This window comes from Chelonia mydas, chromosome 18 (genome assembly GCF_015237465.2).
Source record: "Chelonia mydas isolate rCheMyd1 chromosome 18, rCheMyd1.pri.v2, whole genome shotgun sequence".
NCBI lineage: Eukaryota > Metazoa > Chordata > Testudines > Cheloniidae > Chelonia > Chelonia mydas.
This window is the reverse complement of record NC_051258.2, coordinates 17,301,563-17,324,291: the sequence shown is the minus strand read 5'-3', so window position 1 is coordinate 17,324,291 and position 22,729 is coordinate 17,301,563. Positions and strand designations below refer to the sequence as shown.

General features: G+C 39.6%; 1 protein-coding gene and 1 long non-coding RNA gene across 10 annotated transcripts in view; one reads left to right on the top strand and one right to left on the bottom strand.

Moving 5' to 3' along the window:
* The window catches only part of LOC119563953, a 127,874-nt gene that overhangs the window by 20,171 nt on the left and 84,974 nt on the right, over positions 1–22,729 (bottom strand). The gene's annotated exons all lie outside the window — the stretch shown is intronic.
* The window catches only part of CFAP74 (cilia and flagella associated protein 74), a 106,445-nt gene that overhangs the window by 38,226 nt on the left and 45,490 nt on the right, over positions 1–22,729 (top strand). For all 8 annotated transcript variants that reach the window (XR_006286459.1, XM_043531787.1, XM_043531784.1 and 5 more), the window contains 5 exons: positions 765–944; positions 4,941–5,114; positions 9,094–9,212; positions 18,087–18,153; positions 18,636–18,725. Coding sequence is in view for 7 of the 8 variants with exons in the window: in XM_043531787.1 (XP_043387722.1) it covers positions 765–944; positions 4,941–5,114; positions 9,094–9,212; positions 18,087–18,153; positions 18,636–18,725 (630 nt within the window). In the remaining variant the exon portion in view is untranslated. The remainder of the gene's footprint in view (positions 1–764; positions 945–4,940; positions 5,115–9,093; positions 9,213–18,086; positions 18,154–18,635; positions 18,726–22,729) is intronic.

The window sequence follows — 22,729 nt, the reverse complement described above, 5'->3', positions numbered from 1 at the left end:
ACAGTACAATGTGAGCAGGCAATGGGATAGTTTCCCCATTAGATCTCTCAATAGCCATCAGTCTCAGTCTGCTAGTCCAGTTCTGACACTCTCTTGAGATGGAACACTTCCTTATTTAACTCAGAAGTAAAATGTAGTTGTAGACTTAGTTTCAGATTAGCTTGTCCCAAGTGACAAACACAGCTTGTTTGGAGCCTCTCCACGCAGTTTTTACATCAGGCAAGTGGGGTAGTTCTTTCAAGACTTGTGATCCTCCTAACCAATGCCTACAAGTATTTTACCTCCATAATATTCCAGGCTTTCGCTGGCTCAGAGAGGAGAGTGGAGTTTTGTCGCCAACTTAGATCCTCTCATATGACTTCTTGTCTGGTGTAAGTCTGTTATTTAAAAGAAAGAAAAGAAAGGAAAAATGTATCTGCCAGTGAAAATAGGCACAGTACAACCGTTGTTAAAAACAACACATGAAATTGGGCTGCATCATTTATTAGAGGTTGAAGCAGCTTCCTGGCAGTACACATTAATGAATACCCTTATGCCTGAACATTAGTTTCCAACCTACTAACTCCTGCAATTGACATGATGATGTGATTTCTTGTAACATACGGTTTTCACTGTGCACAATGTCTTCCAGATTAATTAGCATAAAACAGTCCCAGACATCCATACTTCATAGTCTATTAAAACATTATTAAGTATCTGTCTTAAGGTATTGCTGCTGGAATAAAACAATAGTTCCTTGGAATTTTGCTCCTGTCTCATTATAGAAGTCTTGGCGCACTCCATCAACTTTTTCCTTAGTTGATAACAAATCTAGTTCTGTGGTGGATTTTTCTGAAAAAGCATTGAAAGATACGATCCATGAAAATGATGATGAAGAGGCGAGTCAGACTCTAGCTGAGCCAGAGTTTACAGGACTTTGGAGTCAAGAATGTAATTTATACAAGGTAAAACTTTTAATTTCTCATTTTATCCCCTGCATTTTTCCCACTGTTAGTTTCCTAGTAATTGGCCTTCTCACTGCCTTTAGAAGTTTTCTGACTTTGCTATCACCATGTGAATGTGCACTCAAAGCCTTGCATGAAGAATTCATTTGAAAGTTTTGTTTTAAAGAAGGTACCTGCACATGTAAATCTTCATAGAACCATTAATGTGTTAAAATACTTATCAGTCAAAGCAGTTGAAGTTTGCCACTATATTCTCATACTGTTTGTTCCCTTATATAGAGAAAATTAACTGGCTTAGTTTTAGTTCCAAGATATGTGGAGACATATATCACTTCATGTTTGCTGGCTTGTTTGACTTTTAAAACTGAACATGACATTCTGTTGAGCTGGTAATGAAGATCATTTCATGTAGAAAACATTTTTTTTTTTTACTTAGTGCTTGGCATAGAAAGCACATCTTTCAGTATAGCAAAGTAACAACATTTAGGGCTCTGATCAGAAATAAATAATGTACATATGCAAAGTGGAAATTGATGTTTTCATAATGCTGCCAAGCACTTGTACATTTTACTAAGGCACATACCTTCCATAGATCTCTTTTTTAAGTCACATGTGGCCTTGAGAGTAGACTTTAGCATCAAAGGGCACTGTCAGTAAAAATGTATTCTCTTTCCATGGAAAAAATAAATTGGAATCAAAGCTGAGATGGCTATAAAGTTAGTTGACTTTGTGGAGCAGTCAGTCACTCTGGAAGTCAGAAAAAGACTCACTTTAAGTGGGGGAGAGGCAGTATTGCTGTATACAATAGTCAGAACATAGTGTTGCCCAGGTGCAAAGTACAAAACAAGTGGAAGTTGGGAGGCTGAGTTCCAGCTGAAGGGAAGTAGCAAAGAAAGAAGCCAAACAGGGTTGACAAGATTCCAGTCACAGGCTCCTCTACCAACTATGGCTTTCTTCTCTTACAAAATATCCTTTATGAACACCTCCAATCAGTTATTTATAGCCCCCGAAGTCCTTGCTTGTTGAAGTCAAGAGAGTTGCACGTCAGGGATAAATTTGGCTCACAGTGTTTCAGATGAACTGGTATGTGTAATAAGATCTTAGCACAGCCTTAGCCTGGTAAGCTTAATTCAGCTCCAAAGCTGAGTCTTAGCACAATAGGTTCACTGGAAAGAAATCCCAATATTTTGCAGTGTTTGTAAATTTCTGTAGATGACTAAATCTTTGCATTTGCAATTCCAATTAAATCATTATTTTGTTTAATTGATTGATGGATGTTGGCCTCTCCGTAACGCTAGCCAGTTTGCAAGTAAACAACATGGAGACAACATAGGCCAGTGTAAAAGTGCTGAAGCAGTTTCTCATTCAATGGCAACAGTACAAATTTCCCTCATATTTCCATTAAGCCAGTCCTACTGTTCATACTAAGGGTCAGGTTTTGCTCTTAGGTATATCAGTGTAAACCTGAAGTAAATCCACTGACTACTACAATTTACTGTTAACGTAAATCCTGTTCCAAGCTTCCCTCTGTTGAGATCATTTTTCCCAAGGTGCTTTGAGAGCCTTGGCTAACAGGCATCATGAAGTGCAAAATATTCCATTATTGATTCTAATTTCTATGTATACACTGCACTGTCTATCATGTGACCAATTAAACACTATATGCAGTCACCCTGGAAAGCAGTATAGACCCACAGCATGAAATGGACATGCTTAACAACAGGAACCATTCTTGAAGTTAATGGAGCCACTCCAGATACATTCTGATGTAGCGGATGGCAGTGTCTGTCCCTCTGTCTCATTGACACAAGTAAGGGTGTTTTGCCTGGTTGAGGGCTGTGTAAGGTCTTCTTGATTTGCCCTTGTATTTTCCGAGTGTCTAACCTCTTTGCAGTGGTAAAGAGATTTTCACGTCCAGATGCTGATAACCCAGAATCTCGCATTCACTCTTTACATTATGTTAAACCCAGAGAGTGAGAGGCGGGTGTGCAGCTGTCAACATTTTGTTGCATTTTGGCTGGTAGGCAGCTGGGTTTCTGACTCCCTCCTACTCAGACACTGGATTTATTTATTTATTTTTCACTATATAAAATGTGTTTATAGTGTTGTGACATTACCCAGGGTACAGTCTGGATCGACGAACAGCTGTGTCCTCCCAGATCTCCAACCTGGGGTGCCTTTTACACTGCTTGGCTGTTAGAGCTACTACTTGTGGTCTGCTCTCACACACCTTCCAGCATGTAAATTACTCCCAGATTTACTGCAAGACTTCTATGGCCAGCCACCCTTGAATTACACTGCAGAGCATCACCAGCAAATTCCCAGACCCGGACTTTCCCCCCGAATTGTGTGTCTTGTACTGCACAGCTTTCTCCTGGACAATAAAAGTTCATATAAAGTCTATCATTTTATTAATAGAAAATGATATGCACAAATCCTGTTATCCCAAATGGAGGTTCCCAAACACTTCAATCCAAACATACTGCTCTAGATAAAACAATAAAACCAAGTTTATTAACTACAAAAAGACAGATTTTAAGTGATTACAAGTAATGAAGCATAAAAGTCATAATGGTTACAAGTAAATAAAGAGTAAAATGCAACTATAACTAACTTAACAAGCTAAGTGATTTCAAAGCAAAGGCTTCTCTCACCATATGTTCTAACAGTCTTACTGTCCGAATTCTTTCAGTCAGGATCCCTCCCCCAGTCCAAAACTGTTTCCTTTGTCTTCAAGTGTTGTGGAAACCCTGGGTAGAGAGAAGGGAGGAATACTTTGGGGCGCCTTCTATCTCTTCTTATAGTCCTTTCTCTTCTTCGAGAATCATCTCCAGTTGAGGTTCAGGAGACAAAAGTCTGTGTGGACAGGAACCTCCAGCTGTTTCTTTTGTCAAGATGTAGATTTTTGACCACTTCCTCTTTCCTGCCAAAGAATGGCCACTTAACCAGATGATAGTCCATTTGATTTTGTTGACACTTGGCTGAGGCGTTGGCGAACCTTTTGTCTCTAATTCCATCATTTTTGACTATTTTCCACTTGCTTAAACTGCAAGCTATAGTTTGGTAACCAGCAACAAACTGCCATTTGGGCTGTTAGCTCAGTTTGGAATTGAAACAAGGGTGGAGAGGATCAGAAACGGTACATAAAATTCCTCCTCAGTAGATTGTCCCGTAATGATTATCATTATGTGGATGGAACTTCTGGAAGAATGCTAGTAATCAGAAAGAGAGCTTAAAATGAGAGGGATGAATGCCTAAGTATCTAGTTCAACACTTCCTATCTGTTCAGTTCACTGCCACTTTACCTCTTCTACAGACGACAGTTTTCAGTACTTGTATTCAGCTGTTCCTCTCCTTGACTCTTTAAATGTAAAAAGAGAAAAACCTAAATTATCTAGAGTAGTTGAGAAATGGCCCAAACCACACACTTCCTTGTTGTGACTATATTGGAATTACACACATGTTCAAAACTGTGCAGGCACATTTTCTTCATGCTTTTGAAAAATTGGACCTATAGTCTTTTTCTTTTAAATGATAGCTTCTTTAGCTTTTCCTACAAGGGCCAAATTCTACTTTCTGATAAGTTTATCCATCACTGTGGAAACACCATGCATGCATCTGAGAGCAGATTTGGCAAATATGCTTTGTTAACCTACAGTATCATTTTCTCTTCTTACTTTCTAGTCTAGAGAATATGTTGAGCCTGATTTTCAAGAGGCCTCAGATTAGCCTTTAATTTTGAATGCATAACCATTTGTCTGTCTACATGCTGCATTTGCACATACAAATCAACCGATTATATACCCAGCTATCCAATCAGTGCTGCTAATTAAAATGTGAAAACTATGTTTTCTGGAACGGATTTAAGGCACAAATTTGTAAGGTCAAAATTTGGGTTCTGTTCTGAAAATTTGATGGAATACAAGAGTGTACAAAAATCTCTGAACTATGGTTTCTTATCAATAAATTACCATTTTTATTGGCTTCAATTATTAGATGCCAAAAGATGAAACAGATCCAAAGCCACTAGGTGCAAGTAAAATGGAAAGAAAGATTTTCACTGAAAACTTGGAGAAACTTCGAAGTGGAATTATTCGCAAACAAGTCGTGTCCGGTCGTGAATTTAAGGGGTGTCCTTTTTATAGCAAACCAAGTCTTATTCACTTCAAGGTTGGTGCATATTTTGCATTGTGGCTTCGTGTATTTACTGTATGTACAAACCAGTGTCTCAGTCAAAAGCACATTGCAATCAAAGGCAAGACTCCCATCGACTTAAATGGGCTTTCAGACTTTTAGGAATTAAGTCAGAAAGGTCAGCACATAATCTGAAGCTGCCTGAGGAGATAAAATTATATGTGGTTCTTGTTAGGCTATGTTCCATGCTAATCAATTAAAAGTAAATTACTTAACGTAATAACTGTTTCAAGAGTATGTGGTATAAATACAATATTAATGTAATAGAAAGCTGCTTAAAGAAAGTCTTGTATCCCACTGTCAAATATAATTTAATTATTAACAGGAACAAAAGCTTTCTAGTATTCAACACAATGTCACATTCTCCTCCCCTTTCCCCCCCTCTCCCACCACGCGCTGTCACCTCTTACAGAGCCAGTTTCCAGGCCATTGTGAAATGTTCCCCAAATAGGCACACTTTAATGACGATTTTGTAGCATCAAATATGAACTCAACTTTTCGGCCAGCCACATCCGTATTCATGGTCAGTGCGCTAAAGTTTATTCTTTCAAGGCACATGGGTAAGCTATGTGATGGGTACATAACTGATGAACAGATATATAGCCCATACTTCCCAAGCTGTATGCCCTGCTCTGGAATACCTCCTAGTATGGAGTACTGGAGAACTGGGCTCTCCGTGGGTGTAGAGTGATGGCAGAATTGGGGTGGAAATATCCTCCCTCATGCAGCCTTTCTGCTGTGGCTTTTCATATACATGGGAGGAAACACATAGTAGGACAGGGCTGGTTCTAGTCCTAGCTCTTCGTCATACTTCCTGTGTGATCTTTGGCAAATTACTTCAGTTCCTTAATGCTACAGTTTCTTTATCTGCAAAAGGAAGATAATACTTCTCCACAGATACCATATATGCAGGATTCTTGCTTCAGGGTGTTAACTCCTTTAGAGAAGGACAGGGATATCCTACAGGAGGATCTGGATGACCTTGTAAACTGGAGTAATAGTAATAAGATGAAATTTAATAGTGAGAAGTGTAAGGTCATGCATTTAGGGATTAATAACAAGAATTTTAGTTATAAGCTGGGGACACATCAATTAGAAGTAACGGAGGAGGAGAAGGACCTTGGAGTATTGGTTGATCATAGGATGACTATGAGCCGCCAATGTGATATGGCCGTGAAAAAAGCTAATGCGGTCTTGGGATGCATCAGGAGAGGTATTTCCAGTAGGGATAAGGAGGTTTTAGTACCGTTATAGAAGGCACTGGTGAGACCTCACCTGGAATACTGTGTGCAGTTCTGGTCTCCCATGTTTAAGAAGGATGAATTCAAACTGGAACAGGTACAGAGAAGGGCTACTAGGATGATCCGAGGAATGGAAAACTTGTCTTATGAAAGGAGACTCAAGGAGCTTGGCTTGTTTAGCCTAACTAAAAGAAGGATGAGGGGAGATATGATTGCTCTCTATAAATATATCAGAGGGATAAATACCGGAGAGGGAGAGGAATTATTTAAGCTCAGTACCAATGTGGACACAAGAACAAATGGTTATAAACTGGCCACCAGGAAATTTAGACTAGAAATTAGACGAAGGTTTCTAACCATCAGAGGAGTGAAGTTTTGGAATAGCCTTCCAAGGGAAGCAGTGGGGGCAAAAGATCTATCTGGCTTTAAGATTAAACTTGATAAGTTTATGGAGGAGATGGTATGATGGGATAACATGGTTTTGGTAATTAAATATTCATGGTAAATAGGCCCAATGGCCTGTGATGGGATATTCGATGGGGTGGGATCTGAGTTACCCAGGAAAGAATTTTCTGTAGTATCTGGCTGATGAATCTTGCCCATATGCTCAGGGTTTAGCTGATTGCCATATTTGGGATCGGGAAGGCATTTTCTTCCAGGGCAGATTGGAAGAGGCCCTGGAGGTTTTCGCCTTCTTCTGTAGCATGGGGCACGGGTCACTCGCTGGAGGATTCTCTGCTCCTTGAAGTCTTTAAACCACGATTTGAGGACTTCAGTAGCACAGACATAGGTGAGAGGTTTTTTGCAGGAGTGGGGTGGATGAAATTCTGTGGCCTGCGTTGTGCAGGAGGTCAGACTAGATGATCATAATGGTCCCTTCTGACCTAAATATCTATGAATCTATGAATCTTAGCAAACTTCTCTACTTCTTAGGTATTTTTATGCTTGAGGGCAGGTGGAGCATGTGCCAAGCCCCCTATTGTCCCCTGCTATTATAGCACTTTAATTTTACCAGTTCATTACAATGCTTCCCTTCTCAGTTTTTTGAGAACTAAATATGTTTTACTTAAAGATTTTGATATCCCTTATGAAGGTTTGAACTGGTGGCTTCTCAGCAGTGAATTTCAGAAAGCATTTGGCCATATTGGACAGTACCATTTCCCCATTTAAAAACATGCCCAAAGAAAACGGTGAACGTGCTAGAAAAGTAAAGTGGTTGTATCCAAGCGGACACACAACTCTCTTAAAGTATCAAACTGAAGTCATGGTTCTGGCATGATGCGAGAAGTCTTCTTAAATCTTAAAGTGCATTATCAACAAGACTGAAAGCTCTGCCTTTATGTGCCCTGTCCTTTGGCAAACACTCCAATGATCATTTCATATTTCTTTTCATATGGAAGTAAACAAAGGATGACAGCCTCATAAACAGATGAGGGCCAGAGGAAGAAATCTTTTTACCTTTTCCTGTTGTGGCTGGAGTTTCATACACAATTTTAGTAATAAATTATTAGCTCATTCCAAAAATATGGTTGGCGTGAAGTTCCTATTACTTCAGTAAGGTTCACATGGCCCAATTTTCACCCAGTAGCTTCTACTGGTGGGTATGGAGCACATTTGAAAATCCGGTCACTCCACATGCCTAAAGGCTGCTGAGCTTTTTTGAAAATCTTATTCTAATTGTGGGTGCTGAGCACTTTTAAAAATCTGACCATTAGATTACATGTGAGATTTAAAAGTATCCCCATGTTTAAAAAGACCAGCAGATCAGCTGTTAACTCTTTTGTAGTTTCCCCTATTCCATTGTTACTTCTCTTTTTACTTGCAGAATAATTTTTATTTCCTTTACTATGACTGCAGGCACACTAACTGACTGGGAGCCCCCTTCTTAGGAGTCCCAGATGAATCAGTGAATTACTACTATGCTACCTGCACCTTTTAGTAGGATGACGTATAATAGATGGTATTCATATTTGTAAACAATTTGCAAATTAGTGTTAATCTACTGTTGGGTAATTATTTAGTTTTCCTTGTTAATAATATGTAATTCATTGATGACAGTGTGCCTATAAAATACGATTCTAAAAGGCAGTGAATAATACCTAACACTTGCATAGCATTTATAATTTTCACAATTCCATTTGAAGTCAGTGGGAACTGCAGCTACACGATACCACCTTTAGAACCGGGACCCTTAGGCCTGGGGAAGGATATGCACTGGGGAAATTTCCTCTAAATCCTAACCAGTTTTTAAAAACTAGCTGGAGCCATAGTGTAGACCATAGTTTAATGACTGATTTCAAAACTGCCTCAGAGTTTCTGGTTCTCAGTCTTGTGCTCAGAGCACTAGACCCTGAATCAAACTTTAATGTAATAATATTCTTATATGCATTCACTGCAGGCAACAAAAAAATGGCTTGGAAACATCAAGTTGTGCACACAGCTGGCTAACACTACCACATGATCCTATTACTAGTTCCCACCTCCTCCTTGCTGTTTGTTGTTCAGTTGTGTCTCTTGTCTTAAATTGGATTGTTTGGGGCAGGAAAGCTTCCTAAATGTGTTTGTACAGCACTTAGCATAAAGGGCCATGATCCTGATGGGGACCTTCAGATGCTACTGCAGACCATGTTGTAAAAAAAAAAAAAAATCATTATCACATGTGAAAATGCTACCAGCTCCATGGAGGTGTGATTGAATCTGTGTGCTATTTCTAGGATTTTGATGTAGGTAAAACCTACAAAAAGAAGATAATTTTGATAAATGCATCCTACAGTGTTAACTTCTGCAAGCTGGTGGGAGTCAGTGAGCATCTCAAGGATTTCATCAATATTCAGTAAGTAAACAGGCTCAAAATCTGAGAGGATGACTTATTGCAGCCTTAACATCAAAACAATCTGCTAAAGTTACAATCAGGAAGCTCTTGTATTTATTGCATTTATATTTTATTCTCAGTAGAGTCAGTTCTGTTAAATAGAGCTGTAAAAAATTACCTTCCAAAACAAATCTCATCTCCCTTTGCTATTCCTTCTTCCTTTTCCCATCTCTCATTTATGTCATGTACAGTATGAAACCATAGCATCAAGATCATTAGATCCCTTATGTGAACCCTCCACCTTGGTGCTTTAAAAATGTGCTAATGGGATTTTATTTACTACCATCCGCTCCAAAACGGAAATTGCAGCAGCTATAACGTCTCTGCTGAGACTTGGGGGGAAAAATGGGTGGCTAAAATTAGGCATCTAAATCCAAATGTAAGCACTGAAACATGAGGCCTGGTTTGCAATAGTTCTCGGTATCATTCATTTCGGTGCCTGGACACAGAATTAGGAGCCTCACTTCAGGCATCTATTTTTTTAAATCTTGGCCTGTGCTCTGTGGCAAGATGACCTGTCAGTTGTTGACCGTTTTTACAGAAATGTGTTGAATAAAATCACTGTACCCAACATGTTCAAAATACCAGGACCCCACTCACAGTGGTACCTTTGGTCATTTGTTCCAATCCTGCAGAGGCCTCATGCATCCTAGTTTATGAAATGAGGCTCAAAGGTTGGCCATAAGTAATACCCTTAAATCATGGAATTCTATACTGCATACTCTCCCCACCTTTCCAAAGCCTGCAGAAACCTCACGGTGCGACTAACATTTAAGTATAGCACTGTGGGATTTCAGAGGGTGCGATCACATAAGAGGGAGTATGAGTGAATGAGTTGCTGCTCTATTCACCACACTCTCCAAACCCAGTGACTCTGGCCAGTAAATACACCTCTACCCCGATATAACACTGTCCTCGGGAGCCAAAAAATCTTACTGCGTTATAGGTGAAACTGTGTTATATCAAACTTGCTTTGATCCACCAGAGCATGGAGCACCGCCCCACTGGAGCGCTGTTTTACCGCATTATATCCGAATTTGTGTTAGGTCACGTTATATTGGGGTAGAGGTGTACCACAGAACTTAGGGCTCCCTCCTGCAAAGTATTAACCTGTGAGCTTAACTTTGAAGTTAACTGGCTGCTGGCATGTGCCTAAGTGTTTTGCTGGTACAGGGCCAGAATACTCCGTACAGTAACTCCTCACTTAACATTGTAGTTATGTTCCTGAAAAATTGACTTTAAGCAAAACGATGTTAAGTGAATCCAATTTCCCCATAAGAATGAATGTAAAATGGGGGGTGGGGGGGGTTAGGTTCCAGGGAATTTTTTTTTTGCCAGACAAAAGACTATATATATATAGTTATAATTATATATAGAGACTATATATATAAGTTTTAAACAAATAATTTAATACTGTACACAGCAATGATGATTGTGTACCTTGGTTGAGGTGGTGAAGTCAGAGGGTGGGATATTTCCCAGGGATTGCCTTAGTGCTAAATGATGAACTAGCAATTGGCTGAGCCCTCAAGGGGTTAACTCGTTGTTAATATAGCCTCACACTCTACAAGGCAGCAGGAATGGAGGGAGGGAAGACAGTAACACGCACCCTGTGTGTGAGAGGGAGATGCGCATTTCCCCTTTAAGTAGGCTGACCCACTCTTAAGTTCACTGCCTTGTTAAGTTAATCAGCAAACTGAGACCACAGCTGCTGCCAGGAAGCCCTCTCCGTCCTAAGCCCTGTTGTGTGTCCCCCTGCTCTATGGAGACGGGGTAAGTGGGGTGCAGGAGCAGGGGGGGGACACCCTGACATTAGCCCCCCTTATCTCCTCCCCCAGCAAGCAGGAGGCTCGGGGAGCAGCTCCAAGGCAGAGGGCAGGAGCAGTGGCTTCTGCACGGGGAACTTAGGGGAGTGGGGAGCTGCCAGTCCACCCTGGTACCAAGCCCCCACCAGCTAGCTGCAACGGGCTGCTCTTCCCGCAAGCAGTGGACAAAGCAGGCGGCTGCCAACATTATAAGGGAGCATTGCACAACTTTAAACGAGCATGTTCCCTAATTGATCAGCAATGTAACAACGAAACAACGTTAACCAGGATGACTTTAAGTGAGGAGTTATTGTATCTTCCACCTACATGTATTAATTTCCATTTGGCACACTGGGAACCACACTAGAAGTGTTACAAAGTACTGGCTCCGCAAAGCGACTGATAGCCACTGAGCCACCAAGACATTGCAGAGGGATTTCAACCCTGCCTAGGTGCCCTGAGAGTACTGAGGTTTAGGCATTCCCCATGATCACAACACCACATGTGCTTGGGAGCACACAAACCCTCCCCTACCAAAGGGAAATGGTATGGATTTTAAGTATCAGGGGGGAGCCATGTTAGTCTGTATCCACAAAAACAACAGGAAGTCTGGTGGCACCTCAAAGACTAATGGATTTATTTGGGCATAAGCTTTCGTGGGTAAAAACCCACTTCTTCAGATGCATCAAATTTTTACCCACGAAAGCTTATGCCCAAATAAATCCATTAGTCTTAAGTTGCCACCGGACTCCTTGTTGGTATGGATTTTAAACAGCCATTAAGGTGCAGAAATTGTAAAGTACCCTTTTGCATAGAAGGAGATGCCATGGGCATTTATGTGCGCGCATACATAAGAAGCAGAAACATTTCCTGATTCTGCCTCTTCTTTCTATTCCCAGACTTTTTAGCTAGGGTGCATATCACAGAAATAGCTTTTAACTGTAACAGAAGTGTATCTGGGATAGAAATGGGAAGGCTTGAAAATTCCCATAGTCCTAATTAATATTTTGGTCAAGCTTTTGCTGGGCACAAGCTGTCTGTAGTGATTTCTCCTGTTAATATATTGTGAAAGCATATAAAATAATTCAATCTGAACATAATATATAGTATGTTTCAAGCTTTCCCTAAGCAAAACACTTAAAAATGCAATTCTTGTTGCCTTTAAATACAGTGCAACTTTGAAGAGATCCATCCTACTGATTGATGTTTGTGTATTTTGCCTTCATTGAAATAACTTGCTTTGGAGTAAAATAAAATGTGACTAGAAAAATTATCAGGTACATAAGAATGGCCATACTGGGTCAGACCAAAGGTCCATCTAGCCCAGTGTCCTGTCTTCCAACAGTGGCCAATGCCAGCTGCCCCAGAGGGAATGAACAGAACAGGTAATCATCAAGTGATCCATCCCTGTTATCCATTCCCAGCTTCTGGCAAACAGAGGCTAGGGACACCATCCCTGCCCATCCTGGCTAATAGCCATTGCTGGACCTATCCTCCATGAATTTATCGTGTTCTTTTTTGAACCCTGTTATAGTCTTGGCCTTCACAACATCCTCTGGAAAGGAGTTCCACAGGTTGACTGTGTGTTGTGTGAAAAAATACTTCCTTTGTTTGTTTTAAATCTGCTGCCTATTAATTTCTTTTGGTGACCCCTAGTTCTTGTGTTAAGGAAGTGTTCTTTATTCCGTCTCATATTTACCTTCCCCACACCAGTCATGATTTTATAGACCTCTGTCATATCCCCCCTTTAGTCATCTCTTTCTCAAGCTGAAAAGTCCCAGCCTTATTCATCTCTCCTCATATGGCAGCCGTTCCATACCCCTAATCATTTTTGTTGACCTTTTTTGAACCTTTTCCAATTTCAGTATTTGAGATGGGGCGACCACATCCGCACACAGTATTCAAATTGTGGGCGTACCATGGATTTATATAGAGGCAATATGATATTTTCTGTCTTATCTATCCCTTTTGTAGCTCTTTGGAGTCCGCCTGGGACTTAACTATCTTGAGTAGTTTTGTATCATCTGCAAATGTTGCCACCTCACTGTTTACCCTTTTTTCTAAATAAGTTAAATAGGACTGGGCCCAGTACAGAACTCTGGGGGACACCACTATTTACCTCTCTCCATTCTGAAAACTGACCGTTTATTCCTATCCTTCATTTCCTAATTCCTACCCTTTATTTCTGGTAATTACATGAAGGTCTTTAGACAAGATAGAATTTAATTTCACATAGTTCCTTCCATATTCTAGGTATTTGAAAATCCCTGCCTTAACTCATTTCTTTTTAAAGACACCTAAGGGAGTTAGATGCCCACTTTCCACTCACACATTGGTGATAAGATGATTTGTTATAATTAACTGCACAGAAAAGCACTGGAGTTTATAGACGTGGACCAGAATTTTCAAAAGGGCTCAGCAGCCACAACTGAGACCAGATTTTAAGATCTCAATTAGGCACCTAAATAATTGGTCAGATTTTCAAAGGAGTCTGGCATCCAGCAAACTGAGCACTTTTGAAAATCTGACTATTTACTTAGGTTCCTACAAAGGAGTTGATTTTTTTTTCTCTGAAAATCTGGTTCCAGTTGTGGGTGCTGAGCATTTGAAAATCTGGCCGATGTAGGATAACAGATTCCTGCTCCAAATATCTTGCAAGCTAAATAAACAGACAAAAGAGTGAGGAGGGATGGGGCATGAGAATTATCTGACTTTTTGTTTGATCTAAAATCATTAATATTCCATGCCAGTGTGAGGGGAAAAATTACATGGTCTTGCAAAATGAGGATTAAGAGAATATTAGTAAATCTAACATGCCCATCTCTGTAGTATCCGATAGTGATCGTGAACAAGGGGCTAATCCAAAGCTCATTGAAGTCAATGGAAAGACTCCTATTCACTTCAGTGGGCTTTTGTTCAAGCCCTGAATTAATACTTCTATTGTTTTTTACTTAATATATCAGGCACTTTGAAAAAGGCAAAGAACCACTCTGGTAATTAGAGAAAAGGGACCTGAGTTTCTGTCTGGGCTACCAAAAGGGATTTTACATTAACATAGGCAAAAAAATTTCTGTCAGCTGCCATCCTTTGTGGTATGGCTCAGGTTAACTTCCTGATTATTGGTAGTTCATATGAAAGGCTAAGATGAAAAGAGCTGATGAAATAAAGGAATAGAAATCTTTACAACAAAGATCATTTAAATAGAAATTTCTAGGGATGTCTACATCAATTCTTTAACATAATATTGATAATGGTTTATGTAGCAAAATGTTTTGTCCAGTTGGGACAGATTCCAATAAACGACTATATTGATAAATTCCTTTGTATACCTATGAATCAGCAAATGAGAGCATCCCAGGTCTGTTTCTTTTTAAGCATGGGCTAATCTTAGATTAAGATGTTCTGAACCCACAAAAATATCAATTATTCCCCCAAGAATTCAGTAACTTTAATTTAAAAAAATACCAAGGAAATATCACATTTATTTGGAACTCTATTAAACCAAACAAAAGAAGACCAATTATGATCAGGCTTAAAAGTGAAAAAAGCCAGCATTGTGTGTGTAAATGCTATTTATTAACAGATGAAACAGCTTGAACCAAACTTGCTTGCTTTGCATATAATTGAAATTAAAAGTTGCCAACTCTTCAGGTTAACCTGAGGAAATAGTTTCTGACATTGATGTTTCTGTTGTACCCCAGTGAAGTGACACAAAATATTGCCCACTGAAATGAACAAGTCATGTTAATACAATAACTGATTTCATACTCGAGAGATTCTATTTTACAGCTCACTGCCCTCTGCCACTTTGTAGTGATAGGCTGTGCTTTGAATTTCTAGCCGCCTCAGTAAGATAAGCCATGGTGCTTAACAAACCAACCCCCACCCTTTCAGTCCCTACAACAGTGTATTGGAATATCAACAAGATACAGTTACTGAGTGAGCACAACCTCCGTGAGAGCTAAAAGTTCTGAATTCAATCTGCTGTAGAAGCTCTTGTTAAATTTTACCTCTTGCTTTCAAATATCCTTCTCAGTACAGCCTTTCATGGCCCTTTGCAATTTTAATTTAATTTAACACATTTTGAATTAGAAATAGGACATTTGACTCTATTGACTAGTTTAAGCTACTACAGTATCTTGGAACATTGTCACATTCATTGTTAAAGGGGAAGAGGTTGGATGCTGAACAATTTAGTCACAGACTCATGGAGAAACAGATGCAAATTTGACCCCAGTTCAAGAAAGCACCTAAGCACATGCTTAATTTTAAACATGCTTAAGTGCTTTCCTGAATAGGAGTCTAACTTTATGCCAGCTTTGGAGTCTACTGTACATTGATCTAAAATTTGAACCAATTATTTTAACTATTAAGACTTCTTAATTAAAATCAAATGAATACACTTTTTTATGGATTAGGAAAGCCATTTTCTTACACATCTTTGGATGCTCTTGAGGATTGGTTATTTTTTTCTTTATTTAGCATGTTCATTGAATTGCATATTTAATTCAACATCTCTGATATGTGATTGAAATATAAATTACAACTTGCTAAAAATCCTAAATCTTACCTTCGTATAATAGGTTTCTCAAAGTACCTTCCAATTTCAAATTAAGCTTCAGGTACTGTGAGCAAAGTACGTTAATGCAGTTTTTGTGAAACTGCATGGAAAAATATGTCTGAATTAATTTAGGTTTCAAAAACTAAATTATACTCTTTCCCCTTACATTTACCAAGTAGCTAGCTAGAAATTTTACCTATATATCTTTTTTCCAATAAGACTGTGTAAGATAATATACTATTATCTATCTGTGTTCAGCACAGATCAGATTTGTAAATAAGGCTGTGTAATGCTTTGTTACCTTATCTCAAGTAGAAAGCCATAGATTAACAATTTATTACTCCAACCAATTTTTGCCAAGCATTCAGAAACTACTGAGTAAATCAAAGCTGTCTTAATAGCTGACTTACCTACCTTCCCTTAAGAGAGTCGCACATGTGGATTTTCTTCCACTGTTAGAACTTTTTCATAAGGCATGCAGTTATATACTGTGTGTTTTAAAAATAATACTAGTGATAGAGAGTATTTCCACCAAAGGACAACTATGTTCTCATGCTAATGAACATACTGCACTGCACATGGGAGTCATCAATCAATGAGCAAGTTCAAAACAAACCCGTTTATAACTAGAATATGTGTTCCAATTATATGGGTTGTATGCATGCACACATGGTCCATGGCAGCATGGAGTGTCTCCCTCGCTGCTACTTCTAGCTATTGCCAGGTCAAACTGCCTCAGGCAGTTGCTGCTCCCTCATGGGCAGATCTGAGGGCCAGTGGATCCAAGGAGTTCACAGACCCCTGACCCACCACTGAGAGTCCTCATCCTTCTACATGTTCCCACAGAGTAGTCTGCCCAGGAGCTCAGCACACAAAGGGTAGCTCTGGAGTCATCTTGGACTTGATCCTGCATCATCCAAGTTAATGGGAGTTTTTTCATTGACTCGAATAGGAGCAGACTCAAAACCCCATGCAGCTACCCATATGGAAAAGGGCTGTAGAACTCAATATGGATGTAACCAACATGGTTCCTTAGATATTACTCCAAAAGCCTCTAGAATGTAAGAGTCTTAAAGAGAGATTCTGTAGAATTTTGTAGCAGGGATAGAATTCTCCATTAAGTTTAATAGGACCATTCAAAACCCCAGTTTGAAAGGATCTCAGTTTCTATAATATCCTGTAGGAATTTTCCATAAGGGACTCCATAGCTGTCCACACTACTCTCCCCCATCTCACACACACACACACACACACGAACTGCAATAATGCAGACGTGTTTAGGGGTGCAAGGAGATACAGTGTGAATGAATGTACGTAATATGGTGAAGAAGTAAACATTGCAGATGTTTGGACCTTGATGTTGATTACTCTCCAACGAAAGGTCATCTTCCAGGCTGCACTGGCTGAATTTAGGCTACCTTTGTGGTTGAGGGTCCTTGCTAAGAGCGAAGATTAGTCCAGCAAACTTTCTCTAGACTGTAAGCATGTTTCAACCCCAGAACCTTGAATGGTGTTCCCTTTTTCCAAGTGCGATTAGAGGAGGATTTTTTTTAAATGTGCCTTTAATAAGATTAGTTTTTCTTATGATTTAAGGTGTGTTTCTAACAGTGCCAAGATAATCCAGCTTGCCTGGGAATTCCCCGTACTAATAATATCCAGTTATTTCATTTGCTTAGTTTCCATCTTCTCTGGCATGTTGCCAGAACAGACCCTCAGCTGTGACTCACTAGCAGTACTTAGAATGCAGCAGCTAGATTTCTTGTCTCACAAATCCTGTTTCAGTCACAATTGAAAAGAAGTTTAATGGTCTCACTGAAGTCCCTGGTGGACTTTTTGTTCGCATCACAAAGACCGTAAAATATGGCACAATTTGAAACGACTGGCAACTTCTACTCAGAGGATAAGATATAAATGTTGCTGTCTGTACAATTTGCAACAGACAACACATACTGTAATATTGTGTAGTCAGCTTGCAACTGCATGGTTCTTTTTAATTTATCTCTTTTTTTCCTTGCTCTGGAACTTGATTAGCAGAGGTATTACAGGTCAGGATGCTCAACAGACACATGTAGATATTAGGAGAAGCTGTGTCCTCGTAGCTAGAACAGGGGACTGAAGTCAAAAGACTTAGGTTCTATTCTTGACACTGCTACTGGTACTTTGTATGATCTTGGGCTAATCATTTCACCCCCAATGCCTCAGTTTCCCCATCTGTAAAATGGGCGCAATAACACTCGTCTTTTTAAAGCACTTTGAGATTTTCCAATGAAAAGCTCTATACAAGTACAAAGTGTGATTATTTATTATTTCTCAATGTTTGCACAGCCTTTCACTGGCCTGTCACTCTTTTCTGACTTTTGTGTGTAATAAATTCACCCAAGTAAAAGTATGTAATTTTCCTGTGAATTTTGGGAACTGGATTTTGATATATAAATCTAACTCAGTGCCATACATTTATGATCTGCACAGCTTTGATCCACCTGGCCAGATGTCTGCTGGAATGTCATGTGAAGTGGTGGTCACATTTAAACCAATGGTAAGTGCACTTTATGCAGCAATTATAATAGTGTTATCCACCCACCTAATTTGATAATAGTATCATTTTAGTCCGATTTTGTTTATTGTTAGAAAGGAAACAAAGATAATTACAACCTTAAAAATAATATTCTAATTTAACTATCTTGCACACCACACACTGGCATTTTCTAGTGCAATATTTTTTTATAACTCCAAGCATTAAGTATATCTGTAGCATGTATTCTCAGGCTGAAAATTGCTCCAAACTGGAACATATTAGATGTTACCCTCCTGAAATAAGTTAGATAATTACCAAAAAAAAGATTGCAATTACATAGAAACCTAGACACACTAAAATTATGTTACAGTATCTAACCTTAAGAATGTATTTATTTCTTCTTTACTGTAATTAGTTGATTTATTAACTTTTTCAGATGACTAAAGATTTAATGTTTAATCTGTTTACATGCATCATTAATTTTTTAAAATTATTTTGTTTAGATAAATGAAGTTCTTGAAGGAAAAGTCACATTTTTGGCTCAGAATGGTTCCTTTTCCATTCCACTGAAATGTACAACCAAGAGATGTGTTGTAAGTCAATTTTTTTAACTTTAAATACTTTGGATGAGAGAGTCCAGTGTAAGAGCAAAATGAATATAAATATTAGTGAGAATACTTAGAAATGTATACACTTCACTTATTCCTCTCTGTCTAAAGTACTCTTTTGCCATAATGATTCATTCCTGAATAGATTCTTCTATGAAAGTGCAGCATTACTATTAGCATATTTCATAAAGATTTGTTTATAGTTTGTTTACTAACATGCTTACAAAGAACCTTACAATGTCCAACATTTGTGCCTAGTAGATGCATTGTTATATTTTGAGTTAAACAAGAAATGATGTTTTTTTAAAGTCTCCGGCCCCAAACTCTACAGAGATTTATGCATGTGCTTATCTTTAAACTGGAGTCAGTGGGACTCTTACTACTACTATTTATTAATTATGTGCAATACAGAAGTGCCTAGGTCTCCTAGTCATGCACAAGGATCCCATAGGGCTAGGAGCTGTACAAACACAGAACAAACAGATGTTCTGCCTCCAAAGAGCTTACAAGGTACTCATGTGCTTATAGTTAAAATCTGTTAAAATTATAGTTAAGCCTTTATCATTTGGGTCCTCTAATTAACATGCAAAAAGGGTAGGTAAATGCGTGGTACATGTAGCCAACACCCATTACTTTTCCTTCTCGTTTTATTTTGAACATAACATTACAAAATGTATTTCATATTTTACTGGAGGTGAAAATAACTTATTGCATGAGAAGACATGCTATTTTACACCTTACAATCAAATGCTGAGGGTTTCACTGAGACCTTTACAAAATCACTTTAATGTATACAGCTCACCATGAGCTGTGACCTTAACTTCCAGTGGAAACCAGTTGGGAGTTGTTGTTTTAAAAATTGTGGCACAGTATGACAGGAGAGCGGGGAAAGATGTTCAAAGTCAAACAGAAGTTGCGTACCTTACTTCCTTACGTTTCTTTGAAAATCCAGCCTATGTCTTGGAATTTGTTTATAAGCTTAGCTTTCCATTTAGACAAAAAAAATCATATAACATCTTTAGATCCCTCCATCTATTCATAATAAAACTTATAAACTATCTCTCCTTACGCAAAGTATCAGCCTTTAGAAAAATTTTAAACCTGGTTTTAAATGAGGAATATACACCTATTATATTTAAGCTATGACACACCGTATTTTCACAGGAGGCACTAGTTTTTCTTAAGTGGGGGCATTTGATTTCTCATGGGCTACTTTGAAGAATGTACTTTGGCAGAGCAACAGCTCTTTTGAAACTTCCTTATCAGATAAGTGAAGATATATCAGTCACAAGATTGCATCACAGACGAAAGGAGATGGGGATAAACAGTCTGTGCCTACAGACTGACACTAAACAAATCTAGACACTGGATGGAAATGGGTATGCAGGATGATTTTTCCAATATAGCAGTCACTGAGGAATCAGGGTTGCAAATACAAAATTTGGAGTATTCCTAGTAGTCCTTTTAGCAGCCCAAACAGGTATAAAAAGGATTTAGACACAGGAGAACTATCCTGGAGTAGAACTGGGCAAATTATAGATTTTTCAGTTCATTGGCAATTCTAAAATAAAATTAATTATTTTAAAGTTGTGTCAGATCAAACCAAAAATGAAATTTTTCAAAAATTTTCCATGAATCAAAGAGTTGAAAAAAATTCATTTCAGCTTGAACAAAATGTTTCATTTTGGTTGAACATTTTTTTAAAGAATTTCAAAATGAAAAATTATTTTGAACCAAAAAAAATGTAAACATTTCATTTTGAAAATATCAAAATGTAATGCTTTGATTTGAGGGGTTTTGGGTTTTTTTTTCTTGACTTAAAATGTTAGGCAAAAACAATGTGAATTTGCAAAATGTTTCCACATTTTCAAATCTGCATTTTTTGCTGAAAAAAGTTTCAGTCGAAAACATTTGTTTTGCTCTAGCTTGGAATTTTTAGTATTGTTGTTAAAATTCAGAAAAGTTTGAGTTTGGATTGTTTAAGTTCCTTTATTGCATTTCACATTGAGAGCTCAGCAGACAGCAAGTTTTACTCAGAGATAGTGGAACAAAGCAAAAATAATCAAATACATAGAAGAGGAAAAATAAGAAAATAGAAACTGTGAAAGGAAATGCAGTGTATTATTCAGGAAGTCCTCAATCTATTAAACCACTTAACCATGTGCTTAAATTTAAACACATGAGAAGTCATTTTGACTTCAGTAGGATTACTTGATACTGACAGTGGAGCATGTACTAAGGGCATGGCTACACTGGAAACGTCAAAGCGCTGCCGCGGGAGCGCTCCTGCGGCAGCGCTTTGAAGTGCAAGTGTGGTCGTGTGCGAGCGCTGCGAGAGAGCTCTCCCAGCGCTCCTGGTAGTCCACCTCCGCGAGGGGATTAGCTCAGAGTGCTGGGAGCATGGCTCCCAGCGCTCGAAGCCTGTCCACACTAGCACTTTAAAGCACTCTGACTTGCTGCGCTCAAGGGGGTGATTTTTCACACTCCTGAGCCAACAAGTTAGAGCGCTATAAAATGTAAGTGTAGACAAGCCCGAAGGGCATGGCTACACTTGCAGATGTAGAGCGCTGAGTTAAACCAGCCTTTGTAGAGCGCAGTAGGGAAGTGCTGCAGTCTGTCCACACTGACAGCTGCAAGCGCACTGGCATGACCACGTTAGCAGCTCTTGCAACGGCTACAGAGAGCAGTGCATTGTGGTAGTTATCCCAGCATGCAAGTGGCTGCAACGTGCTTTTCAAATGGGGGAGGGAGTGTGACAGGGAGTGTGTTGTGTGTATGTAGGGGGAGAGAGTGTGGGTTTTTGGGGGGCTGAGAGCATGTCAGCATGCTGTCTTGTAAGTTCAGACAGCAGCAGACTCCCCCTTCCCCCCCACCCCCAGCCTCTCTCTCTCTCATACACAGCATTCCACAGTAATGGTTTGCTTTGTCTTGGAGCAGATAAGCAGCCGGCTGTCAGAAACAGAGCTTTCAAAGGGCATATCCTCATTCCTGCAGTGATTCCAAACAATGACAAGAGTGGCCACTTGACTTAAGGGGATTATGGGACGTTTCTGGAGGCTGATCAGACCACAGTAATGCAACACCTCGTTCACACTGATGCCCAGGTGTTTCAGCCAAGGCGCACCAAGTGTTAATCTTCTCGCTGAGGTGGAGGACCAGGAGCACTCTAACCGCAGAGTCAGAGCGCTCTACATGCCTTGCCAGTGTGGAAGGGTAGTGGAGCTAGGGCACCCAGGGCTGCTTTAAAGCGCTTTAACTTGCAAGTGTAGCCAAGCCCTAAGTCCATCATTTTTCTTCAACAAAAGGTGCTTCTTCTAATCATCCCTCTGTTCCCTACAAGTCAAGGTAAAAAAGTCAACCCTTGAAATGAGCAACTTTTTGTTGATTTCCCATAGCCATGAACACAGACACTGTCTTTATGAGTTGCTGGGGGGTGCTCGACCCCTGCTCCATTCCAGGCCCCGCCCCCACTCTATCCCTTCTCCCAACCCCCCACCCCTGCCCCATTTCATCCCTCCCCCAAGCGCACCCCACCCTTGCTTCTCCCCCTCCCCCCAGCACCTCCTGCACACCACTGAACAGCTGATCCATGGTGGGTGGGAGGCACTGAGGGAGGGGAGGAGCTGATAGTTAGGGCCACCGGAGGGTGGGAGGTACTGGGGGGAAAGAGGAGCTGATTGGGGGGGCTGCCAGTGAGTGCTGAACACCCACTATTTTTTTCCATGGGTGCTCCAACCCTGGAGCACCCATGAGTTGGTGCCTATGGCCATGAATACTGGTATTAAATATCACCGTAGTGCATGATTCAGAACTTCACCCCTGACTTGGCAGCAAATTGCCAGTAAATAAATTGCCTAATAAATCAGCTGCTCTAATATCTATTTGCTACTAAATGTGAAATTTAGCAGCACAGCAAACCCATAAGAAAATATTTCAGTGATCATAAAGCCTTTGAGTTGTGTATATGGATTTGAAAGAGCAGATGGCCA